Genomic DNA, 25,745 nt, shown 5'->3' on the forward strand with positions numbered 1-25,745 from the left:
TCAATTATGACTTTCAGTTAAATACATTCACAAGAATGAGTTAAAACAAGCAAACAAACCCAGCAGTGCAAAGAAAGTTTTGTGAATTCTCTACAACAGAAAGCAAGCAGAAGCAGCCCAAGAGGCCCAGACTGATTCCGGCTGTCCTAAGGAGTTTATGACAGCAGGTACTAGAGCTCCATCTCCAAGTCACAAGGGTTTCAAAAACAACCCAAAGCCTCAAATCCTTCAGTTCAGAGTGGGATGAGATTACCCCAGGAACAAAAAGAACACAGGTGAAAGACTTAGCATAGTGAGGGTCCCATGAGCACCTGCTGGAGCTGTTACTTCTATTTTTGTGTGGGCAGGATGCTGTAGGTGCTATGTATCTTCACCAACAGCTACATTTCATGAACATTTAAAATCAAACCAAGGCATGACTTCTGTTTAACCACATGCTTGTTTTGCTGTCTGTTCTGACCTGGAGACCACATTTAGGAGCTTTCATCCTCCCAACCATTTCAATCTTAACTAAGTGGCATCTCAGAGGCATTAAGTACAAAAACTTTTTGTTACTAGAATATTAACTTTTAGCCAGCATATAATGATAATGCTCATGTGTCACCATAGCTTAATCCTTACTTGTAAAATTGAATTAGCTTAATTTCACTTAGAAGAGAACCCTACTTATGCAAATTTACATTAAAAACAAATACACAACCTTGAAAAAGATTGGAGAAAATGTCTGTAAACAGAAAAATGAACCCAAGGTGCACTTGAGCCAGATGTGGACTACGGTCAGGTCCAACAAACTTTCTGGGTAAAAAGATGTCCTCATCTCCCCTCCAACCTCCCATGTAAAATGGCAAAATGGTAATGTGCTACAGCCTCCCTGATCCCAAGGCAAGTACCTGTGGGGTATATCATCACAACCAACACCAGGAAGAGCTTGCTTCCTCCCTCCATCCCCAGAGCTTAACCCAGTGCAGTGGTGCCCTTTAAAACAGGCCAAAGGGGGTGCCTGGGTGGCGCAGTCGGTTAAGCGTCCGACTTCAGCCAGGTCACGATCTCGCGGTCTGTGAGTTCGAGCCCCGCATCAGGCTCTGGGCTGATAGCTCGGAGCCTGGAGCCTGTTTCCGATTCTGTGTCTCCCTCTCTCTCTGCCCCTCCCCCGTTCATGCTCTGTCTCTCTCTGTCCCAAAAATAAATAAAAAACGTTGAAAAAAAAAAATTTAAAAAAAAAAATAAAAAAAAAAAAAAAAAAATAAAACAGGCCAAGGTGAGAAGACTTTCAGGAAGACTGAAGAGCCAGTGAGGGGGCACCTGGGTGGAGTCTGACTTTGGCTCAGGTCATGATCTCACAGTTTGTGAGCTTGAGCCCTACATCGGGCTCTCTGCTCTCAGCATACAACCTGCTTCAAATCCTCTTGTCTCCCTCTCTTTCTGCCCCTCCCCTGTTCATGCTCTCTCAAAAATAAGTAAGAATTAAATAAATAAATAAATAAATAAATAAATAAATAAGCATTAAAAAGAAAAAGAGAGAGAGAGAGAGAGAGAGAGCGAGCCAGTAGGGAGGGGAGCTACACTGAGGATGAAGGATACAGGATTCCTTTTGGGATGCATTATATGGTATGTAATACTGTTACTTAGAAAATATACTTATTACTTAGAAAAATATACATATATCAACACAGTAACAGGATCACACCCAAGAGATCACAACCAGTTCAGGGTAGCAGTTCCAGTAACAATGTCACATCTCTACCACTAAGAAGTGAGAAGGAAATGTTCAAGAGGAGAGCACCTCTAGGGCGCTTGGGTGGTTCAGTCGGTTAAGCATCCAACTTTAGCTCAGGTCATGATCTCACGGTTTGGTTTAGGAGTCTGAGCCCTGCGTTGGGCTCTGTGCTGACAGCTCAGAGCCTAGAGCCTGCTTCGGATTCTATGTCTCTCTCTCTCTCTGTTCTCTCTCTGTCTCTCTCTCTCTGCCCCTCCCCTGCTTACACTGTCTGCCTCTCTCAAAAATAAACATTAAAAATTTTTTTGAAAAAGGAGGAGAGCACCTCCAAATGTGGCTCTGAGAATGGCAAAGATGCGAACAGACAAGCTGGAACAAAATTCATGAAATATGTGGGTAAAAAGTATAACTTCTAAAGGAATACATTTTGTTTAGATAATAACTAAATGTGTATGTGTAATTAAAAACAATAAATATTGTAGGGAGGCCAACTTTCCAAGTACTCTAAGTTTATACAAAAAATTCTTTTATTTTTATTGGGCTGTATCAAAAAGTTCTTTTATTTTTATTTTCTCACGTTTGTTTGTTTTGAGAGAGAGAGAGACAGACAGACAGACAGACAGACAGACAGAATGAATCCCAAGCAGGCTCCGCACTGTCAACACAGAGCCCAATTCGGGGATCAGACTCACTAACCATGAGATCATGACCTGAGCCAAAACCAAGAGTCGGATGCTTAACTGACTGAGCCACCCAGGCGCCCCTCAAAAAATTCTCCTGGCAAAGTAAGGCCTGCTTTACACTGGGGTAAAAACGGTGCGTTACCTCTTCTTGGTGCCTGTCTTTATCTGTACACCAGGCATGGTACAGTTTTACAGAGGTGCTCTGAGGTGGGAACAAGAGTAAAACAACTAGCCTCCTGCCTGGCTCGCATGCAGTGCACTCCCCAAACGTGGGCTGTTCTCTACCCACTGCCGTGTTCCTCCAGAGTCCACTGGGAAATGGAGGTCACAGGAGGGACTTGACAGTACGAGGCGATAAGGGCATACTAAGCCTGTGCTCATGGAAGGAGTGCAAAGAGAGGAGGCTTCAACGCCAGGCAGAGGAATGGAGTGCCAAAGGATATCCTGTTTAGCCTTTTAAAAAATAAACATTTTTGGGGTGCCTGGGTGGCTCAGTCGGTTGAGCGTCCGACTTCAGCTCAGGTCACGATCTCGCGGTCCGTGGGTTCAAGCCCCGCATCAGGCTCTGGGCTGATGGCTCAGAGCCTGGAGCCTGCTTCCGATTCTGTGTCTCCCTCTCTCTCTGCCCCTCCCCCGTTCATGCTCTGTCTCTCTCTGTCTCAAAAATAAATAAACGTTTAAAAAAATTTTTTAAAAAAATAAATAAATAAAGATTTTTAACTGGTTGTAAGTGTGATAAAATGACCACCATTATTAGTCTCTTCATCCTGCAGATTTTCTTCCATGCATTTTTCTATTCTTTACATAAACAGGATCAGGCTGTATTACTTTGCTTCCCCCCATCTCCCCCAGTAAAATTGGCTGTTTCTCTCACCTTTTTAAAAATGTGATGAAATGTGTGAAACAATGGAACATTCACCTTAAAAAAAATTTTTTTAATGTTTATTATTTTTGAGAGAGAGAGACAGAATCCAAGCAGGGGAGAGAGAAGGAGACACAGAATCTGAAGCAGGTTCCAGGCTGTCAGCACAGAGCTCAACGTAGGGCTTGAACTCACAACTGTGAGATCAGGATCTGAGCCTAAGTCAGACACTTAACCGACTGAGCCACCCAGGCACCCCTAAAATTCACCCTTTTAAACTGCTTGGGGGGTGCAGTTCAGTGGCACCAAGTACACTCACATTTTATACAACCATCACCACCACCCATCTCCAAAACTTTTTATCTTCCCAAACTAAAACTCTGTACCCATTAAACAATTAACTGTCCAGTCTCCCTTCCCTCAAGCCCCTGGCAACCACCATTCAACTGCCTCTATGATTCTGACTACTCCAGTTTCCCACACAAGTAGGATCATTCTACATTTGTTGTTTTGCTATTCTTCCCCATTAAACTATATGCCTTAGCCATGTATCTGTCCATACAGAATTCCTTTCAAAGACAGCATAATATTTACACATAATCATAATGCATTTTTTAACTTCCCTACTGACACTAATTTATTTATTACAATAATAATTCAATGAGTGTCCTTGTAGCTGTCTTTGCACTCTTGTGGAAGTATTTCTGTAGGAAAATTCCTAGAAGTAGAATTGCTGGGACAAAGCATAGAAGTTGCACCCAGTTTCACTCTGCCCTGTAATGTCCGTGAGCCACCAAGGACTGTGGGAAATTAAGCTGGCAGAGAGAAAAGGGAAAACCTGGTTTCACAGGTCACTACTGCAGTGACATAGGTAGAGGGACGGTGGCAGAGGAACCAGCATCTATTGGGGTCTACTGTCTGCATTCTTACTTAAGGAGTAAACAAAACAGAATTCTTATACACATTAGAAGCACATGTGAAAGGGCACCTGGGTGTCTCAGTCAGTTAAGTGTCCGACTCTTGATTCTGGCTCAGGTCATGATCTCCCAGTTTGTAGGATTGAACCCCATGTCAGGCTCTGCATGGGCAGTGCAGAGCCTGCTTGGTATTCTCTCTCTCCCTCTCTGCCCCTCCTCCACTCATGCTCTTTCTCTCATAATAAATAAGTAAACATAAAAAAAGAAGCACGTGTGAAAAAGGAGGTTTGAGAGGAGAAAAATAAGCCTTTAAAGAAAAACTATGTGTGCTTAGAAAGCTCTCAAGCTACTCTGTTACCTTTTACACCATAGACATGTTTCAGGTAACTTTGTGGGCTCATGAACTTAGTATCTGGTTACCTGAAGATGTCAAAACCAAAGGTGGAAGAGAAGGAGGCAACACCGCCTTCACAGTCCTGAGCCTGAGAGTCTGCTAGAGGAGATGATAGCAGGAGTACCCCTAGTAGAGCTTCAACCTCTAGGAGGACTTAAGGATCAAGACCAAGCTGATCTTTCCAGCCTCTCCCAGCCTAGGCTTCCTTCCCTCAAGGGTCTCTCCTCCGTCATCCCAGGGGCAGGGAGTAGGAAAGAGTCCTGAGAACCCCCAGGTTCTGGAGCTCCCAAAACACCAGAGCTGCCTTCTCCAGACACCTGTCCCACCTGGAATGATTTCCCCACATTCAGTGGCACTCAGCAGGGCACAGATTCTCCTGCCTTCTCCAATGTACCGAGGGAGGCTGGTGGCCAGCCCACACAGGGGAATTAAAGAAGGAAGGGGGTGGTGAAAGTAGAGAAACAGGATTTGGTAGATGACTAGGTGTACCACACTGTTCTTAACCCTTTAGGGGGTCACTGACCCCCTCAAGAATCTGAGATGGGTGGGCCTCTCTCCTGAAAAATGCACACCCTCACTGAACTCTACATACAGTCTGGGATGTGAGCAACTGTGGACTCTATCTTCAGAACTCCTGACACAGGGAATCAAATTAGAGGAATGAGTCAAATATTGACCCTTCCCACATCAGAACAAGGATGTTTTTGTTCATGAATTCACGGAGTTGAGCTGCAGACACTTAAATATAAGGGGATGGTCAAACACCCAAGAAGAAATGTTCAGCAGATAGTTGGGAGCAATGGATTTGCAGCTTGAGTGAACCTAATTCGAAAACAGATTTGGGAATAGCCTACAAAGGGAAGACAGAAGGCACTCTAAGAGTAATGTGCAAAGAAAGAAGAGCACTGGGTCAGGGCCCCTATAGGTGAGAACTGCCTGAGCAGTGTGAGAGAAGGTCTGTAAAGAGACAAAGAAGCAGAACATCTACCCCCTCCCTGGAAGCCATGGGTTAAGAAATTCCTCCCAGTTTCACATGGGAAATCTAGGTCTCATACATACCCTTTGGACCACATGACAGAGAGAGAGGAGGAGGGTCTTGCACTGTGTGGCCCTTTAGGTCCCTGACACCCCTCAGAGTTCACAGTCTGCGGCTCAGTTCTGAATGAGCTTTGGCAAAGCCTTCCCAACTTCTTCGCTGAAAAGATCTACACGAAGAATCCCTTCAAACCAAGCCACCATAGTGAAAAGGTCTCAAGCACAGGGTGTGATCAGCAAAAGCCAGCGTATGGGAAATCCTAAAAGATAAATGACAATTGCTTCAACCAAACAATTACAAGGAGGGGCACCTAGGTGGCTCAATCAGTTGAGCATCCCACTTCAGCTCAGGTCATGATCTCATGGTTTCTGAGTTTGAGCCCCAAGTCGGGCGCTGTGTTGACAGCTCGGAGCCTGGAGCCTGCTTCTGATTCTGTGTCTCCATCTCTCTCTGCCCCTTCCCCTGCTCGCTGTCTTAAAAATAAATAAATGTTAAAAAAATTAAAAACAACAATAATAACAAAATAACTATAAGGAAAACAGAATGAGCATATATAAAATTAAGAAACAAAAGAGACACTTCAATCAAATGCAATGCGCATATCTTATTTGGGCCCTGATATGAATAAATCAACTGTAAAAAAAAATTACGGGAAAATCAGGGACATTTGACCACAACCAGATATCTGGGTGAAAAAAAGAATGTACTGTCATTGGTTTTTAGGCAGAAAAAATGGCATTGTAGATAGCATGGGTAGCTCTTTGACTCTTAGTGATACACAATGAAATACTTATGGATAAAATATGTTCTAGGGGTATGCCGCCTAAAAAAAGTCAGCTTTTTTTTAAGGTGGGGAGTGACAGGCAGAGTGACATGGAACAAGATGGACTAGGAGTTGGTAACTACAGAAGCCAGTGATGGATGACAGACCAAACCAACTGTTCATAAGCTTAGGAGACTGTCTCTTCCTTCAAACTCTGAGGTGGACTATAAATTCAATTTTGTGGAAACAGGACCTTTTCTTGCTCCCAGAGTATACTGCAAAATACTAATACTACTTGCTACTTTTATTACTTGGTATTCAAGTAGGCAAAAAATATAATTTATTTAAAAAACAAAAACGTAATCACACAAGAGAAATCATCTGCTTACCATCCACTGTAAAACAATGTGCTCAATTTGTTAGGGTGATCATCTCACTAGGTACAATAACTTCACTGAAAGGGAAAATTCTTCCCCAGAGCATCTTCTTTATGATCCCAACAATGGAAAATTTTCACCTCAGTAAGCTGGCCTCAGGGAGGCTCAGGCTCATCCCTGTTGCCTAGATACCAGTGACATCTCTGGTGCCTACAGAAGGCTCTGGCACCCCTCTGCAAGGGAGACTGGCTAAGGTTCACCAGTCAGCGGTTGCTCCTTCCTCCCACATTCCGCTGCCCAACAGACCCCAGGATAGTATACAGTTGTACCGGTCTGTCACTTACGAAATGGTGACGCACAGAAGTTCTATTACATCTGCTGAACTGGTTTTTACAATTATCTCAACTCTAGTGCTGGCTCTCATGCATTTGATTTCTTTCTAACAATTCCTGTGAATTCTAAAGTCACAAGGCAAATAAACCAATTGGAGCAACAGTTAACAGTTCAACTGACTTTTTCTCCAAAGAAAAAGTCACTAAGCCATCAACTGGCCTTTTAGGTCAAATATGATCAAGTAGTCATTTTGGTCGGTTTCTAATTCTGATAGTGGCTAAAGTTAAAACAGTAACACCACCACCCTGAAACTTCTCTTCACATACTTAACACCGGGCTACAGGATGCAATTATACGAGCTCCACAGCAGCAACCCATGTAAATAAGCATCTGAGGTCACTTAAATGTAACCCTACTAAAAATGCAAATACTTTAAATACTAGAATTCATCAAAATCACTGTAATCATGGTGCTTCATAAAAAAAAAAAAATCATAAAGCTGGTGAACTGCAACATTTCTGTTAGCCACTTTTGAAAAGTTTCAGTACTTTTTCTTCAAACTATTCTTTCATTCTTCAAACTATTATTTTATTCTTGGGTTATGTACAACTACCAAAATGTTTCATTCCAAGCAGTAACTAGTTCTGTTTCCCTGGTAGGTAAGAGCACGGGGTTTTCTGTTTTCCACATTTTGTTTTCGCAACGTTTGCCCTCATTTGTCTGCTAGTGCAGCTTTCTTAATACAGGAAACTGAGGGAAATGATACAAACCCTTAGAATGCAAGAGACAAAAGCAGTCTTTAAGCCAATGTGAAAGAAATGAAAGCTCCACCCACGGCGACGCTTATCACTATTAAAGAAGGCGTCCTCTGATCCATTCTGGGACTTTTTTGGATAACAAGGTGGGCAGATTTCCTCACCGTACACCAGCTGACAGGCCCCACTGGCACTCAACACTCAAAATGGCTGCACATCTGCCGGCCCCAGGTAAACGGCACCTGAGGCGGTGGGCTGACTCCTCCACCCGCAGACTCAAGGAGAACCCCCCCACCCCCAATAACCCGGGACACCACGGACGCCGCTGTCCTGGGAAGCAATGACCCAGGAGATCGTTCCCCCACAAAGGTCCGAGAAAACCTCCTCAACGACCGGGGTAGATCCTGCACCGCCAAAATACCTGGGAGACCCCTCAATGACCAGAGAAGACTCTGTCCCTCAAAATCAGGGGAGACAGTCTCCCCCCAGTAACCTGAAGAAACAATGCCTCTCTCAAATGACCGGGGATATCCGGCCCCACAAAGACCCTGAGAGATCCCCCCCGCCCCCAAGATCGCGGGAGAGCCCCTCCCCAAATAACTCGGAGACACTCCTAATGACCAGAGACTTCGCCCCCGAACGGCCCGGAGACATCCTCCACCAAATCTACCAGGGCGGCAGAGCCCTAGGCCGGACAAGGCGGGCCTTACCTGCGGCCTCGGCCCGTCCAGCGGTGCTTCCGTCCTATTGTTTCTCTCCCATCAAGATGGCGGCGGCCGCGCCGAGCCCCGCCCACCGCGCCTCGCTCCCGGAGCCCCTCGCTATTGGCTCACACCGGGAGCCCAGCTCGCGGACTGGGCAGCGCGAAAAGCGCTGTTGCTAGGGCGCCGGGATCCGAGGCAGCGGCTTCCGGGAGGGGCGGGGCGAGGAGCGGGGCCAGGGATGGGGCGGAGCCTTGCCTGCCTTCAAGGGGGAGGTCAGGTGGGTGGTAGGGTGGACAGATGGGTTTGGGGCATGTGGGGTGCTAGGGATGCTTGGGTGAACGGATGGCTCAACCAAGTGTCCCATTTTTCCAGAGGCCAAGGGTTTCCCGGGATGTGGGCTTTCCAAGACTAATACTGAGGCAGTCTGCAACAAACTGCGAAGTTCTTCACCCTGGCATACGGCGGGACACAGGACTGGATGTGGTTGGATGGAAAGATGGGCAATAGAGTGACTGTAGACGGTGAGCAAAGGAAGGTTATATGCACAGGTGGATGGATGACTGGATGCAGAGGGGTGGACAGAGGAATGACTGTGGAGTCCTCTGGGGACTGGCAGATGACCCATTGCCAACATAGGCCCTACCACCCTCCACACTGCGTGACTTGTCTGAGGCTCATTTGTCCTGGGTCATATGGGTTGGCCAGAAGAGCTCCCACCTGAGTGCATGTCAGTGTAGCTGGCAGATTCGAGGGGGGAGGGAGGTGCTACTGAGAGTGGTCAGAGCCTCCTACCTGATCTCACTTTTTTGTAAATGAGGCCAACGTTGCAGCCCCATGCTGTATGTGCACTGGGGGGGTTGCAGAGGTGTGGATTCATGCATATGCTTATTTATTCAACAGATAGGTACTGAATACCTATACTCTGTGCTGGAAATATAGCATTGAACCAAAATGGTTCAAAGGTGGAGGGGGGGGGGGTGGCGGGTGGCTGCCTTTATAGGAATGGGCAAGAACGACTTCCTGTGACCAGCTGATCTCTCTTCGCTTGGAAACACTTTACCTGTGAGTTTCAGGGCTCCATGCCCTTGTGGTTTCCTCTCACCTCACTGGTTCCTCCTCTTTGCCTCCTCTCTCTGTCTACATTATTTCTGTCATAATCTTATCCAGGTTCATGGCTTCAAATTCCACCTCCATGTCCATCACTCCCAAAAGTGTATGTCTAGTCCAGACCCTGAGGGCCACACTCAATGCCCAGCTGTAGACTCTGCATCTGCACTCTGACTTCCACTTGGCATCTCAAATTCAACTTGCGCCACCCTAGCTCTGGCTCATCCCCCAAACACACTCTACCTCACTTCCCCCAGCTCAAAGTGATGACTGCTTAGTCCTTTCTATTGCTCAGACCAAAGGCCTCATAGTACCTCTTAACTACTTTCTTTCCATTTACATTCAAGAAGTCCTATTCCTTCCATGCATCATCTACCCAGGATGAGAGCACTTCTAGCCAGGTCCATGGCTTCCACCCAGCCCAGACCACCACCATCTCTCTCTCTAGGGCAATGTCACGGCCACCTTCCAGTCTCCTGCTGCTGCTCTTGCCACCTGCAGTCCATTCTCCACACACCAGCCTGTAAATACATAAATCAGAATCCCTCTCGCCCTGTTCAGAGCCCTGCAGTAGCACCTGCCCAAGGAAAAGTCAGAGCTGTCAGGGGCCTTATGATCCCCCATTACCTCTGTGGCTGCGTCTCCCCTGTTCATCTCCGGCTCCTCTGCTCAGCAGCTCGATTTCTCACATATCACACTCCACGCACTCCCCTGGCTCAGGAGCTGGGCTCCAGGTGTTCCCATACCTGGAATGCTTTCTGCAGATTTCCACAGGACTGTACCCAAATGCCCTCGAAGTCCCTCATTTCAGACTGCAACAGGCACCTTTCAACCAGCACGTGAGATCACCTTTATCCCCTTATGCTGCTCCACTCCTTTCCATAGCAGTTACCTTTTTTATGAAAGCATTTATTATCCTTTATAGGAAGCGTGGTTTCCTCCACTAGAACAAGAGCCCTGTGAAGTAAGAATCTCTCTGTTTTAGTCATGGATATATCCTGAGCACCTCAAATACCAAGGAAGCTCCAGAAGTACCTGTTGGCTGACTGAATAAGAATGGCATGTGGTATTAAATGAGAAGGGCTATGGAAAAAAATTAAAATGGGGCAGCAGGAGGGAGGTTGGGGCAGGGTGAGAGTACCCCAGATCAAGGCTAGCCCTGCCTGGGTCAGGCCCAAAGGTCCCCACACTCAGCAGGGTTGCTAGGAAGCCCCACCCAGCGTTTGCTCCTGTTCCCTGCCTATAGTCACAGAATAAAAAAAGCCCAACAGGCACCAGTCATTCAAGCCCTCACAGATAAGCACTGTCCCACCTTCCTCTGATGACCCACTCTCCCATTCCAATGCTCCTATGTGTGGGGTTGAGGCTGGACAGAGTAGAGTCTCCCTGGGGCAGCCCCGCATTAATTCACTCTTATATTTCTTCCATAAGTGTTTACCAAGGGGTGACCTGGGCTAGACACTAGGTACATGAGAAGAAGGGACACAGCAAGAATTTGAAGGATTTATAGAGTCCTTGCCCCACAGTGAGGAGTGTGGGGAAGTAAAGGATGGATCCAACAGTAAAAACAACAACAACAGCCAAACAAATAAAAACCCAGCTTCATTATGGGCAGTGTGAATAATGAAGAAAAGGAACCAAGCTGATGTCCAGAGTATGGTGTTTATGTCCAATGCAGCAGGAAAGGTATATCTGAGAAGGGCACATCTGAGCTAAGATGAACCTAGAGGCCTGGCTGAGCAGGGAAAGAGAAGCCATTCCAGGAAGAAAGCATAACAAGTGCAAAGATCCCCAAGGAAAGAACAAGTTTGGTACGTTGGAGGAATATGAAGAAAGTGGTTGGGTCTAATGGAAGAAATAGCTCAAAGTTCAATGGAAAGCTCAAAGGCATGAAGGAACAGACCACAGACAAGAGATCTGGAGGCCAAATCCAGGCGTCCTATTGTGCAAACAAGAGTTCTAGAAGGAGAAAAAGGGATGGCTGAAATAGAGGCACAAACCAAATAAATGATAGAAGAAAAACTTTTCTGACTTGAAGAAAAAGCTGTGTCTGCAGATGGGAGGTACTGGCCTCATTCCCAGGCAGTATGGAAAAGGAAAGACTATAGTGAATTCTTAAACTCCAAGGAGAAAGACAACATTGTACAAGCTCACAGGTAGATAGAACGAGTTACCTACCAAGGAGGAAGGGCCAACTGGCCTTAAACTCTCCCCCATAACAGGTAAATTATCCTGAAGGATCAGTCCTCATGCCCGGAGGGAGAAGGTAGCCATTAATGTAATGGAAAAAGTAGTGAAGTTTCCGAATTACCAAGAGAAAAAATGGAATGAATTACATCTTAAAAGAGAAAAAAGAGGAAAGTAGTAGGTAGTTGGTAGTTTCATATAGTTCAATTGAATAGAAAGATAAAATCGTAAAGTAAAAAATAATAAGCATAAAGGAATTATGGAATGAGCAAACATTCATGATTGCATAATGTCATGATTGGAAATCTAGAAAATCAAAAGGACTTCTTTGAAAACTACAACAATTAATAAGAGAAAATGTTAAGGTAGTAAATACAAGAAAAATATGTCAAAAATTTCCTACAAATAAGCCCCTAGAAATCAATAAAAATGAGGAAAATATTCAATTAACAATAACAGAGCTATAAAATATTTAGGAATAATTTATTATGAAAAGTATAGGAATTGTACTAGATGGGAAATTTCCTACAGAAAATTGTATTAAGAATCTTAGAGGTCGGGGAATGGGGTCAGGATTCATCCATCACTTGAAACCGGACACTTGCCACTTTGGACAAAATTTGGATTTTTTTTTACCCTTTTTAAAAAAGTTTTTAAAATGTTTATTTATTTTTGAGAGAGAGAGAGAGAGGCAGAGCATGAGCGGGGGAGGGGCAGAGAGAGAGACACAGAATCCAAAGCAAGCTCCAGGCTCTGAGCTGTTAGCACAGAGCCTGACCCAGGGCTCGAACTCAACAGCTATGAGATCATGACCTGAGCTGAAGTCAGATGCTTAACCGACTGAGCCAACCAGGTGCCCCTTTAATTTTTGTTTCATGTTTATTTTTGAGAGAAAGAGAGAGAGAGAGAGAGACGGAGAGAGATGGAGACACAGAATCTGAACCAGGCTCCAGGCTCTGAGCTGTCAGCACAGAGCCTGACGTGGGGCTCAAACTCACAAGCTGTGAGATCATGACCTGAGCTGAAGTTGGATGCTTAACTGACTGAGCCACCCAGGTGCCCCGGGACACAATTTGGATTTATTAGCAAAGATAAGGAGAAAAAGGGTATTGGGAGGCGACCAAAAGAACCTCACAACATGAAACAATAGTCAAGTTCATCAGAAGGCAAGGAATACAAATCAAAGTTAAAATGTAACAATGGCAAAACTATGGAGAGAATAAAAAGATCAGTGGTTGCCAGGCATTTGAGGGAGAGGGAGAGATGAATAAATGGGTGGAACACGGAGGATTTTTTAGGGCAGTGAAACTGTTCTGTATAATACTATAATGGTGGGCTCATGTCATTATCCATTTGTCAAAACCCATAGAATGTACAACAAAAAGAATGAACTCTACGTAAACTCTGGACTTCGGTTGATAACAGGTCAATATTGGTTCATTGATTCTAACAATCATACCACACTGATGTGGGATGCTGATGGTGAGCAAGGCTGTGTGTTGGGGCAAAGAGGTGATATATGGGAACTCTGTACTTTCTGCTCAATTTTGCTATGAACCTGAAACCACTCCTTTAAGAAAAGGCTATTAAATTGAACATTTTTTAAATGTTCGTTTATTTATTTGGAGAGAGAGAGAGCACAAGTGGTAGAAAGACAGAGAGAAGAAGAAACGGAATCCCAAGCAGGCTCTGTACCATCAGTGCAGAGCCCAATACAGGCTCAAACTCACGAACCTCGAAATCATGACCTGAGCGGAGATCAGGAATCGACTGTGCCACCCAGGCACCCCAAGGCTATTAATTTTTTTTAAATGTTTATTTATTTTGAGAGAGAGAGGGAGAGCGCATGCATGCGCGCGCGCGCACACACACACACACACACACACACACACACACACGAGAGCTGGGGAGGGGCAGAAAAAGAGGGAAAGAACCCCAAGCAGTCTCTGCACTGTCAGCACACAGCCCCATGTGGGGCTTGATCTCATGAACGGTGAGATCATGACCTGAGTCAAAATCAAGACTCAGACGCTTAACTGACTGAGCCACCCAGGCACCCTGGCTATTAATTTTTTTTTAAGAAGAGAAACAAGGTAAGTCACTTTATATTTAGTAAACTAGCAAAAGTTAAAAAGAACTGCACCAACTCTTGCTTTCCAGGATGTAAGGAAAAGGATTTGTCCCAACATTATTGACAAAGACTGGTTACAACTTTTTGGAAAGCAATTTTGCAAACCCCAGTAAAATAAAAATGCAAACGCCTTTAAACCCTATAGTCGCAAACTTTGGATTCTCACTTATAGAAATAAAAGCACTGAGATGTGGGCTATATGGTCAGGGATATTTATTGCTACATCATGTGTAGTGGGAAAAAAATTGCAAAGTGATGGCCCATCCACAAGGCCATCGTTAGGAACATTTTGGTGCCTTCACACTCTTCTGGCTACTATGCTATGTAACAAATTACCCAGCTTTAGTGGCTTAAAACAGTTACATTTATTTTGCTCACAAATCTGCCATTTGAGCAAGATTCAGCAGAAACTGTTCTCTGCTGCATCAGTTTGGGCAGCTTGAAAGCTGGGCGGAAATCATCCAAAGTTCCTCACTTGAGGTGTAGCTGTCAGCTGAGGCTTGAGCTGAGACCTGAAATGCCTACGCGTGGCCTCCATGTGCCCTGGGCCTCCTCACAACTTGGTGGCTAGATTCCAAGGATGGTTGTCCCAAGAGAGAAGAAGCCAGGTGGAAGCTGTGTCCCCTTTCTAACCTAGACTCAGAAGTCGCAGTGTCTTTTCTGCCTCATTTTATTCATTAGAAGCAAAGTCACTAGGTCTGGGATACATGTTCAAGGAGAGGGAAATTAAACTCCACCTTTCACTGGAGAAGTACCAAAAAGTCTGGGGACAGAGTTTTGTTTTTGTTTTGTTTTTAATTTTTTTAATGTTTTTAATTTTTTTATTTTTGAGAGAGAGAGAGAGAGAGAGAGAGAGAGAGAGAGAGAGAGAGTGTGAGCGGGGGAGGGCCAGAGAGAGAGGGAGACACAGAATCCAAAGCAGGCTCTAGGCTGTGAGCTGTCAGCACAGAGCCCGACTTGGGGCTCAAACCATGAGATCATGATCTGAGCCAAAGTCAGATGCCAACTGAGCCACTCAGGAACCCCTGTTTTGTTTTTTTTGTTTTTGTTTTGTTTTGTTTTTGAGAGAAAGGCACGAGAGGGGGAGAGGGGAAGAGGGGCAGAGGGAGAGAGAGAAAGGATCTTAAGCAGGCTCCATGGTTAGCGTGGAGCCCAACACAGGGCTCGATCCCATAACCCTGGGAACATGACCTGAGCCAAAATCAAGAGATGGATGCTCAACCGACTGAGTCACCCAGGTGTCCCTTGGGGACAGGTTTTATGTCATCATCAAAAAGAAGTAATTGGAATAACACCACTTGAATTGGAGGGCTTGAAACAAGTTGAGATGAATGAGAAAAGAAAGATGCAGAAAAGTGGGTACAAAATGGCCTAATGTACACAACAAAGGCAAACCACTCTATGTCAGTATAAGTTGACCCGTGTACATCACAGGTTTGGACTCCATTTATTTGCATATTTTTCCCATAAATACAGTACAGTACTGCATATGTATTTTCTCTTATGATTTTCTTTCCTCTAGCTTACTTTATTGTAAGAATGGAGTACATAATACATATAACATACAAAATGTGTCAATCAACTGTTCATGTTATTGGTAAGCTTCTAGTCAACAGTAGGCTATTAAATTAAAAAAACATTTTTAATGTTTATTTTTGAGAGAGAGAGAGAGAGAGAGAGAGAGAGAAAACACAAGCGGGGAAGGGGCAGAGAGAAGGAGACACAGAATCCAAAGCAGGCTCTGGGCTCTGAGCTGTCAGCACAGAGTAGGCAATTAAATTTTTGAGGAGTCAAAAGTTATACATGGGTTTTTTTTGACTGTGCAGAGGGTTGGTGCCCCCTAACCTCCGTGTTGTTCAAGGGATAAAAGATAAAGACTATGCTAAGACCCAGCAGTTAGGATGGGTTCTCCCTTATGCATTTAATTATAGGTGTTTATATCACCATATGAAGAAAGTGGCTATTTATTTGTTGTTGTTTTTTAAGTAAGCTCTACACCCAATGTGGGGCTTGAACCCCCCACCTGGAAATCAAAAGTCACATGCTCCAGTGACTGAGCCAGCCAGGTGCCCCAAGAAAGTGTTTTTTTAGAGAGGCATGTTTAAGTGGTTAACGATCAAGAAAATCGAGGTAATGACCACCTTATATTAAGCCAAGACAGAGCAGGGAGGAATGACTGAAGAGCCGCAGGGACACTGCAGGGCGCCAGGAGTGTTTGGCCTGTGAGAAATCATTGAGCGGAATGTCTTTGTTTTATGTACCTTTCGGTATTAGTTATATTCCACACTGTGAAAATTTTTTTAATTAAAAAAAAAAAAAGGCAAAGCAAAGCAAACACTGCAGAAGGTTCCCAGTGGGTGGAGAGTGAGGAGCCCAGGGGAGGGATCCCAGCCCAGACCACTGGACACTCAGCTCGGCACAGTGTCCCAGGTGGAGGTATAAACCTGGGGTTGAGCAGCATGGAGATAACACCCAAAGCCACACTGCTTCTAACAAAATGCTGAAGGGTCCCAAGGTGGGGAGTGGAGTGGAGCCCTCCCTGGGACACTCAACATTTAAAAAAAAAAAAATTTTTTTTTTAATCTTTATTTTTGAGAGAGTGACAGAGTGAGAGACAGAGAGACAGAGGGGAGGCACAGAGAGAGAAGGAGACACAGAATCCAAAGCAGGCTCCAGGCTCCGAGCTGTCAGCACAGAGCCCGACGCGGGGCTTAAACCCACGAACCGTGAGTTCATGACCTGAGCCAAAGTCGGACACTTAACCGACTGAGCCACCCAGGCGCCCCTGGGACACTCAACATTTAACTGTAGTCTGAGTTAAAGCTGGCAACAGAGGTGAGAAGAAAACCAGGAGAACTGGATGTTCCTGAGAAGGTGGTCGGTCCTTGAAGCACGAGGGAGGAGTCCATTGTGGTGACTTCAGCTAAGACTCTGGGGAGCCAGCATGTGCTTTGGCTCCGCTCTTGTAAATCTCTGGGGACCGCGGTGCTGTACTGTGGCCAGAACAGGAGGTGAGGAGGCGACTATAGGGAAGTCTCAAGGCTTTTGCCATGAAAAGAGAACAGTGGGGCAGGAGCTAGGGGGGCACATGGGGAACGGAGGAGGAGCCCGGGGCTTCTGACCCATCGTTTCTGTGTTCTTTAAAGATGAGGTGAGGCCATTGCCGAGGGGGGCAGGGGTACAAAAGGTTAGAGGATGAGCCAAGGGCCAGACAGCGAGCACTGCAAGGGGCCTGGAGATGAAGCGTGGCGGAGGTTGCTAAGCAGAGACCTTGTCTCTGGGGTGCAAGTAGCTGGGCCCCAGGCAGGGATCTGCCAGGGCGAAAGAAGTCCAAAAGTGGAGGAGTGAGAGTTGGACCAGAAGATGGAGGCAGCCTTTCTGTGCTAGAGATCCCAGTTGGGGACCACTTTGTTCTTCCCACACAGCCCTGGCCTGGGATTGAGGAAGGGAGGGCTCCTCTCTGCTGGGGCCAGGGCCAGGGCCAGGGAAAGGGAAAGGGTCGGGAGGGAGTGTGTGGGTAGAGCTGTTCTGGGGTCAGTTATCTATCAGAAACCCTTCCCTGCCTGTTCCTTAAATCAAGCTGGCCATTCTCTATCAACTCAACCCCCCGGGGCCCAGGGCTCCCGAGGTCCCCAGTGTCAGAGGGTTGTACAGGCAGCTCCGAGCCCAGTTCAGAACATGATGTTCCCACCAGGGCAGGGGCTGGACTCAGGTCCCCCACAACCCTACCTCCTCCCCTGCATCCATAGCCCTGGGAAGTATGCCAGTTGGGGAGGGGCTGGCTGCAAATCACTCCCGATTTTGTTGTTGTTGTTATGGAACAAAAGGCAGGAAAATTACCAAGAAAAGGCTCCCACAGGACCAGGATGGAGGCGGCTCCTAGCACGTTGTCCTGGACACACACCTCGTCCTCACCATGTCCAGGCTGCAAAGAGCCACAAAGGACACTGGAAATTCCCATTGTGCTGGAAGGCCGCCTGGTCTCAGCGAGCCCTACTCTGGCACTCTTAATGTACCTTTGCCTTCACTTTGTAAACCTGGCCTATGACCAGTTCCCAGGTGCAAGGCTAGCCCTCCTGGGATATAAAACTAGCTTTATCCATTTTTCAGGTATGAGAATAACTCACATAGGTTTTCAGTTGTGAGGCCAGTTCTCTGTCAGGGGGTGGGCCTGCTTTTTGCTGTGAGCCAGAGATACCCAGCTTAAAGTGATCACAAGGGAGAGACCATACCAGCCACTGAACCCCAGCCCCCTACTGTGGTTGGGCCTAGGCCCAGCACAGGCAGGGAGGGGCCGGACTGGAATTCCACTGGGCCAAGGCATGTAGGCAAAGCCAAGGGCAGTGGAGTGGATGCCCTCCAATAGCCTGCTTCCTTCTTTACAGAAGAGGAAGCCAAGGTGCTGGAGGGTCTCCAACTCCTCATCTGACCAGCCTTAGCCTGGAGCTGCCAGTCCAGTGGAGCCATCTTGAGTTCTGAAGGGTCAGTGCCCTGAGTTGGGGGGCTGGGGGTCATGTGCTTTCTGTCTCCCAGCTCTGTCCTGGTTAGGAGAGCACTCTGGCTTCCAGAGCTGGAAGCTTCAACAGCCCCTCATCTGGGGTCATATGAGTCTGTATGTGGCCTCATTTTGCATCGTGGGCATGGGGCTGTGGGCCAGCTCTGGGACAGGACGCCAGGAGTCCAACGTGGCTCATGTGCTATTCCATCTTGCTTGGGATTGATGCACATCTGCCCCAAAGGCCTCTGCCCTGATTGTCCTACAGATCCAAGCCTCGGCATCAGGTCCCCCACTCCTCCAGCTGCCCAGGCTGGGCTCATGGCAGGCATGGGAGAGTGTGCTGCAGATGTCCCCTTGAGCCTAGGCCTTTCACTTTCAAAATGAAAATGTCCAGGCTAGCTATGCTTGGATGTTATGCTGGAAAGTGCTGGTTTGCTTGTCTGGTGGGTCTAGACTTAAGCTTTTCCTTTTTACCAGTTTGCCAGAAAAATAACCAACTGCAAATCCCTGCTTCCTCATTCTGGGGGCCTGAGGACCTGGCCAGAAAGGAGATTGCTGGATCTGGCTTTCCTCAGAGTACACAGTGACTTTTGACCCTTGGCTCAGTGCAATTCTGCACAGGGAGGAAGTGGTAGGGCGATGGCCAAGAAGGCCATGGAGATTTGGCTGGTACTACTTAGACCTCCTTCCCCGACAGCTGACCGGCAAATGCCCATCCTTCTGCCTATCAGGATGGACTGATTGGTGGGGTCAGGTCCTGGCTTTCCTAGTGTCTGTGGGTAGCTCCTTTCGTTTCACACTCCAGCCTGGGCAGCCTCCTGCCCTCTAGTCTACAAATGGGTTGGGCACTGCTTGACTTATGCACTTAAAGACAAGCCAGATAACTGGTTTGATAGAAGAGAAAGAAGTGCTCACAGGAGCAAGGATTCTGGTTGGGAAGAACTCAAAGAAAAAGGGGTAGAAATGTCACCCAGTAGAAACAAATTTCAGAAAAGTTTGATTTTTTAGCACATGACATTACAAAATGCAACCTAGACCCAAAAGGCATCTCTGGCCAAGTTTCACCATGATGTTTAGGATGACTAGGATGACGGTGACAATTTCTGAGGAGTCCCTACCTGGAGGGAGTCTCCTTCAAATCTCAAATCTAGTCTTTCTCCTTTTACAGTGCCTCAGATGCTTATGTAACCAGAATGGTGTGATGTGGGCTAGAGCAGTGAGGGATAGTGCATGCTTGGCACTCACTTTACGAAGAGGCAATGGCAGCCCTGAAGGAGAAAAACAGCACGACCAAGGGAAGCAATAAGGTATTGGGAACATGATCATCCTTGAAATAGGAGATCCGGGCTGCTGCCTGTGAGTCTGGAAACATGGGCTCCATCATCAGTGGAAGAAAGGTCCAGAATGCCTTGGTGAATCTTACTATCATTGTTCTTGCTAATTCCTGGAGTTTAAACACAGTGTCAGGAATGGCCACAGCAGGTCACCAAAATGTGCTCAATGAATAAATAAACTGAGTTCAGACCGAATTTCTAACACTCTCATTTAGAACTTGGGTAATACTCATCTAAATTCACAAGTGGTTATTATTCAGTATGTTCCTGGTCAACACCCTGCATTTTATCTGCATATCCCCCATATAACCAGGTAACAGTATCTGTGCCGTCATCTGTGACGGAGCATTTGTCTGTAGAGGAGATGGGTAAAGGAAGCGAAATTTATACTTAACATGATGCCTTATGAGACAACCACAGATTCCTTAATCACAATATAAGTAAACTGTTTTAATTCTGTTATAAAATGAATGCACTAAGATCACCGAGGATATATTCAGGTACCTTTGATGGGGCAAATTCAGAGCTTCATGTTAGAACATTCAAGAAAGCAAAGTCCTCAAGTGACATGTACTCTGACACTGTGAACAATATGATCTTAACATTGTCCTGGCGCTTAATAACTGTTCATAGCAACACCACCACTAAAACCACAAAGGCCAAACCATTTAATTTTAAAGGCCATTTTGGCTTTGAGAGAGTTCAACTACTAGTTTCTTGAGCCCCTAGGGGATATTTTGTATGTTCACCCACTACTTGACGCTTGTGTACCACCAGGTCAAGGCAAGATCAAACTGGAACACGATTTTATCGTAGAACAGCTTCTTTTGGTCACTTGGAAAGAAACTGCAGGCACACTGAGTTATCACAGAATCATTGCTAGTTCTTGTTACAGCCACGTTACCGAGAAGGAAATGGTAGAAGTAACACTGCCAGACAGGAGTTTTCCGCTGAGCTTCATTGGTGAGTTTATCTTCCCTGCAAGGGATATACTGGATGCCCTTCCACACCATCTTCAACAACTCAAATACCATGCTGTCATAGTTAATTTCATGTGTCAAGTTGACTGGGCCATGGGGTGCCTAGATATTTGGTCAACCATTGTTCTGGGAGTTTCTGTAAGGGTGTTTTGGGATGAAATTAACATTTAAATCAGTAGATTAAGTAACACACATTGCCCTCCCCAATGTGGGTGGGCCTCATCAAATTAGTTGAAGGCCCAAATATAACACAAGGACTGACGCTCAAGTAAGAGAATTTTCCTGCCTGACTGCCTTCAAACTGGGGCATTAGCTCTTCCTGAATCTTGAGCCTGCCAGCCTCTGGAAAGGAACTACACTATCAACTCTTATGGTTCTTAACCTTTCAGATTCAGACTAGAATTTAATCATCAGCTCTCCTTGGTCTATAGTTTGCCAGCTCATCATACAGATCATGAGACCTGCCTGCCTCCATAATTGCATGAGTCAATTCCTTATAATAAATCTCTTTACACACACACACACACACACACACACACAATCCTTATCGGTTCTTGTTGGAGAACCCTAATACATATTCCTAGGTCTCCTCTCTAATTTTCAAGAGCTCACATCCCAATCCCAACAATGTATCTGCCAGATGGGTACTATTATGGCCTGGAACCCTGAAATGAGAGGACAAACAACACAGGGCTGCACCAGAAAGTCAGACATGATTTGTCAGCCTTTATTAACCAAGAGCAAAGCCGAGCCCTAGAGTTTCCTTTTAAAAAAACCCAACCTTGTTTATGGCAAACAATGATTTAATTATATGTTCAATACTACAGAGCAAGAATTGATCACTTTCTAATCACTCATTCTTCTGAGATTAAAATGTAAGTGTAAAACAGTTAAAATAAGATTGTCCCCAATGATTTAAAAACAATTCCAATTGACAGACATTTCAAACACTATGTGTAGAACTCAGGACCAAAAAAAAGACCTTAAAACATTTTACCTTTGAGGTAGCACAATAATGCTGAATTAGATTTCTTTTATTACAATGAGCTTAAGAAAACAATGAGGAATCTACCTTTTGCTCAAGGTGGGCTAAATGGTTTTCTGCAAATCCCCCATGAGGTTAGTGACAGTTTTCTTTTTTCTTTTTCTTTTTTTTTTTTTTTTTTTTTTACGTATAAAGATAGCCCTGCAGTGTGTAAAAGGAAACCCACAGGGGAAGGCTGCTTCCCATAAAATAGACATTAGAATCATTGAGGAACGTCAGCAGTCAAGACAGGAGGAACAAGAGGTAATTGTAGTGAAAAACCAAACAACTTGTATCTTGTCAAGAATGGTTTACAAGTACATGTCAAGAACAAAAATTTCAACATTAGCCCACTGAAAACAAAAATTAAAAGATGACGTTCATGGGTCTTTTCCCTTCTTCTCTGTGCAAAAATGTTTTCACTTTTTTGAAATGAGAGAAGATTGTTTCTACACTGCAACATGACATGGAAATTTTGTGTGCCCAGGGTGCTGCTGGGCACCAGCGGCACTTCTCACTGACTACCATTGTGAGCAGAGAATCTGGGCAATAAGAGGATGAACATGACCCCTTCCTGGCTACAGAGCCATTTCTTGCCACTTTGCTGCTGAATTCACTCATTAAACTGCTCAAAGAAAAACTGCACTCTCACTTGAGAATCTATAGCACTTATATATAAAGACTATCAACTAAGAGGATAGCCCACTTCAACCCTTTCTTCAGAGAATACAGCCAAAAGAAGACAGTGGGTGTGATAAACTGGGGCCAGAAGGAAGGATAATACTGTAGGTTGGACCTCAAGGCTCTCAGGAATATTCTTTACCATTCCAAACAATAGCTAAAATCCAGGAAAGAGGGCATGAAGCTCTAACCCATGGAAGAGAACAATGTAAAACAATTAACACAGGGATCTCTTCCTAATATGCTCCTCCCCTTGAGGCTCACCCAACAGTTCAGGGCTTGCCTGACATAATGTGGACACTAGAGCCCTCAGCTGAGCTTGGTCTGCCACCTTTGAATCTCCATGCTGCAAAGAGAACTGGGACACTGTCAGACTCCTGGCACCTTGGTAATGGTTGTATCCTGTTTCACTCACCCTGGTCCTTTTAAGGTCTTCCTCAAGCCAAACCCCCAAAGGGCCCTGTATGCAGTGACGGTTTGGACTCATGATCTATATATCAATCTGTAGTTAGAGCAGGAGGACTTAAGACTGATGGATTTTACGCTGTAAAACAGCAACCATCAGTGAGTTGGGGGTATCAAAGAGGCTTCTGTGAAGAGGAAGACTGAACTGGGATGTGCAAGGAGGCAGGCTGAAAAGGCCCATGCCTAGCAGCCTGCAGGAGTGACTCTGGCACTAAGCTCACAGCCAGCCCTAACTAAAGCTGGCATGGGGGGTACAAAGAGGGCATCTGCTCAGTATCTAAACAGTGTCCTCACATAGTTGGGGCCAGACCTCTGTGACGCTCCTAAAGCTCAATGTACCTGCCACTTTTGGAATAAACAGGGGTGATTCCTGTCTGCTAAAGTGCAAGATCTGCTTTCCTAACTTACTTGATAATAAAGCAACACCCTGGAGAAGAACAACCTTGGAAAATCGTGGGAAAAACCACATGGGCTTTCCCAGTGCTAGCTGCCTGTTTTGGGGTATTAGTTACAACCTCTCACGATTCTGAGACCTGCGATGCAGGCTACCTAGGGCAGTGTGAAAAGAGTCCTTCTGCTTTCACATCACAGAACGCAAGAAAAAGGGAGAATTGACCAAAGTTGTGGTAGGTCACCCTTCCGGAAATCTCTCCACCACACTGTCCATGGCAAAAGCAGAGAGCCTGGCTTATGTGGACAATGGAAGTGACATGTGGGCTCCATCACTATCTATAACAGGAATGACTCAAGCCCCAGCATGTGATCTCTTAGGGATCTATTGAGTTACACAAATTTAAAAAATAAATCATATTGGGAAGGGCCTCTTGATTTAATATAAACTTGGCTACAACATTCAAATTATCTCTATGCAGCCTTCACACTACTCTTAGGATCTCTTGTAGTTTCTTGATTCTAAGTCATTGTGAAGGAAAAAAAAATCCATTCTGAAATATATTTAATTAGGATAATTCATCAGCATTCTACCTGATAGAATTAAAAGGCTAAAAAAGTTTTAAAATAAGCTAAATTACTTTCCTCTGGGGTTAATAATTGGAACCCCAAATATCCCAACACCTTAATTAGAAAGGTTTTTACAGTAATTCTATGAAATTGTGAGTAATTCTGATTTTTAAAAACAAAGCGTTGATCTTCAGGATGAATGCCTGAGTCAGCTGACAAACGATACACGCGAATAGGTCTAATAAGAATTCCCTAAACACAGAAATAAATTTTTTTTTTATTTCAAAAAAAAAAAATAGCTGCTTCTTCTTTAAAGAGTTTAAAATTGATAGTTCAACAGCAAAGCTATGTGATAACACCGGAGTAGAAGGAAAGGGCTCTCTTTGTAGTAGTACAACCTCTTGCTGGCACACCGCCATTAGCTGGTAGGGACAACTGGGAACAAGATGGCAGGAGTCGCCCAGGGAAGTATTTGGGTCAGATAAAGTGATGGCACGTCCAGACCCTGGCTCCTTAGAAATGCTCATGCAAACTGCACAGAGATAAATAAAACAAAACAAAACCTACTAAAACAGAACAAAACACCCCAACCCAGAAAACCTTCCCTGGCTCTCTGCTACGTGAAGAATGTGCTGAACCTAAATTTTCTGCTCTAACACAGGTCCTCATGACCAATCGGTGTGCCCTGGCGCACTGACCTGCTGGGCCCTGGGCAGGGCCCTTTCCTAAACAGCACTATGAGTTTGGAGACAGCTGTCACGGGTATAGCTGTCAGCAGACAGTACAATGCCACAGGACCACAGACCTCGGTCCTACCAGCTGCCATTTTCTACTGTAAAACCAAAGGCTACAATTGTGAACAAACGTGTGGACTTTCTCAAAGGACAAAGGAGAAGATCGAGGGCTACAACATTTCCTCCCTTGAGAAAGGTCGGGGGTGGGTGTCTACAGTTATACACAGGTTTGTTCAGACCTGTGGTGACTTCCAACAGCAACAGTAGCAGCCAGAGAGGAAAGGAAGATGATTACACTTTGGACTTTGTATCAGGCACTTAAATTGTTGGAGAGACATGCCGTTTTGAACGAAAGATGTGACAACTGGGTTGGAATAATCATTACAAGTGGTCTAATAATGGGCTTTCAGAAGCAAAGTGGAGGAGGTATGGGTCGAACCTCTGCCCATCTTTTAGTGCTGACTTTCAAGTTTTCTAAATGCCCACGGCCATAGCAATGGCAGTGGCGGTGGCAACAGCAGGAACAGTTCTGTTGTGTCTGTCTTCCATGTGTGTTCTGTGGCTGACCAGAAGGTTTTGGTGTCACACTGAGAAGGCTCTGTGGTGTGGCACACCTACTGCCCGGGATCGATCAAATCCATGCTGGAGCCAAACATCTTCACCAGTTGTTCCTCGTAGTGTGAGATGTTTCTCTTCATGATGTCCATACACGGCCCCAGAAGCCTCTCAAATGCTTGCACATCCATAACTGCATTGTTAAAAAGAGGTGCACGAGAGAATGAATTCTCTACATCATTAATTCAAAGTCATTTCCCACATGCAAACTTTTTCTTTTTAATTTTTAAAAAAATTTTTTTTTAATTTTTTTTTTTAACGTTTATTTATTTTTGAGACAGAGAGAGACAGAGCATGAACGGGGGAGGGGCAGAGAGAGAGGGAGACACAGAATCTGAAACAGGCTCCAGGCTCTGAGCCGTCAGCCCAGAGCCTGACGCGGGGCTCAAACTCACGGACCGCGAGATCGTGACCTGAGCCGAAGTCGGATGCTTAACCCACTGAGCCACCCAGGCGCCCCGCAAACTTTTTCTTAAGTATACCCATTC

The 25,745-nt window shown here is 45.4% G+C and overlaps 2 protein-coding genes across 3 annotated transcripts in view; both read right to left on the reverse strand.

Annotated features, from left to right (window-relative positions):
• IP6K2 (inositol hexakisphosphate kinase 2) overlaps positions 1-8,649 on the reverse strand; it is a 30,992-nt gene extending 22,343 nt beyond the window's left edge. Inside the window, exon 1 of one of the 2 annotated variants that reach the window (XM_007088480.2) lies at positions 8,548-8,649. Coding sequence is in view for 1 of the 2 variants with exons in the window: in XM_042978872.1 (XP_042834806.1) it covers positions 5,633-5,646 (14 nt within the window). In the remaining variant the exon portion in view is untranslated. Of the gene's footprint in view, positions 1-5,632; positions 5,961-8,547 lie in introns of those variants that run through there. The other variant, XM_042978872.1, reaches the window with a different exon arrangement.
• Positions 8,650-21,472: 12,823 nt separating this feature from the next.
• The window catches only part of PRKAR2A (protein kinase cAMP-dependent type II regulatory subunit alpha), a 111,926-nt gene continuing 107,653 nt past the window's right edge, over positions 21,473-25,745 (reverse strand). The window contains exon 11 of the mRNA XM_042978874.1: positions 21,473-25,390. Coding sequence (XP_042834808.1) covers positions 25,257-25,390 — 134 coding nt within the window. The 3' untranslated portion in view covers positions 21,473-25,256. The remainder of the gene's footprint in view (positions 25,391-25,745) is intronic.

Source organism: Panthera tigris, chromosome A2 (assembly GCF_018350195.1).
Source record: "Panthera tigris isolate Pti1 chromosome A2, P.tigris_Pti1_mat1.1, whole genome shotgun sequence".
Lineage (NCBI taxonomy): Eukaryota > Metazoa > Chordata > Mammalia > Carnivora > Felidae > Panthera > Panthera tigris.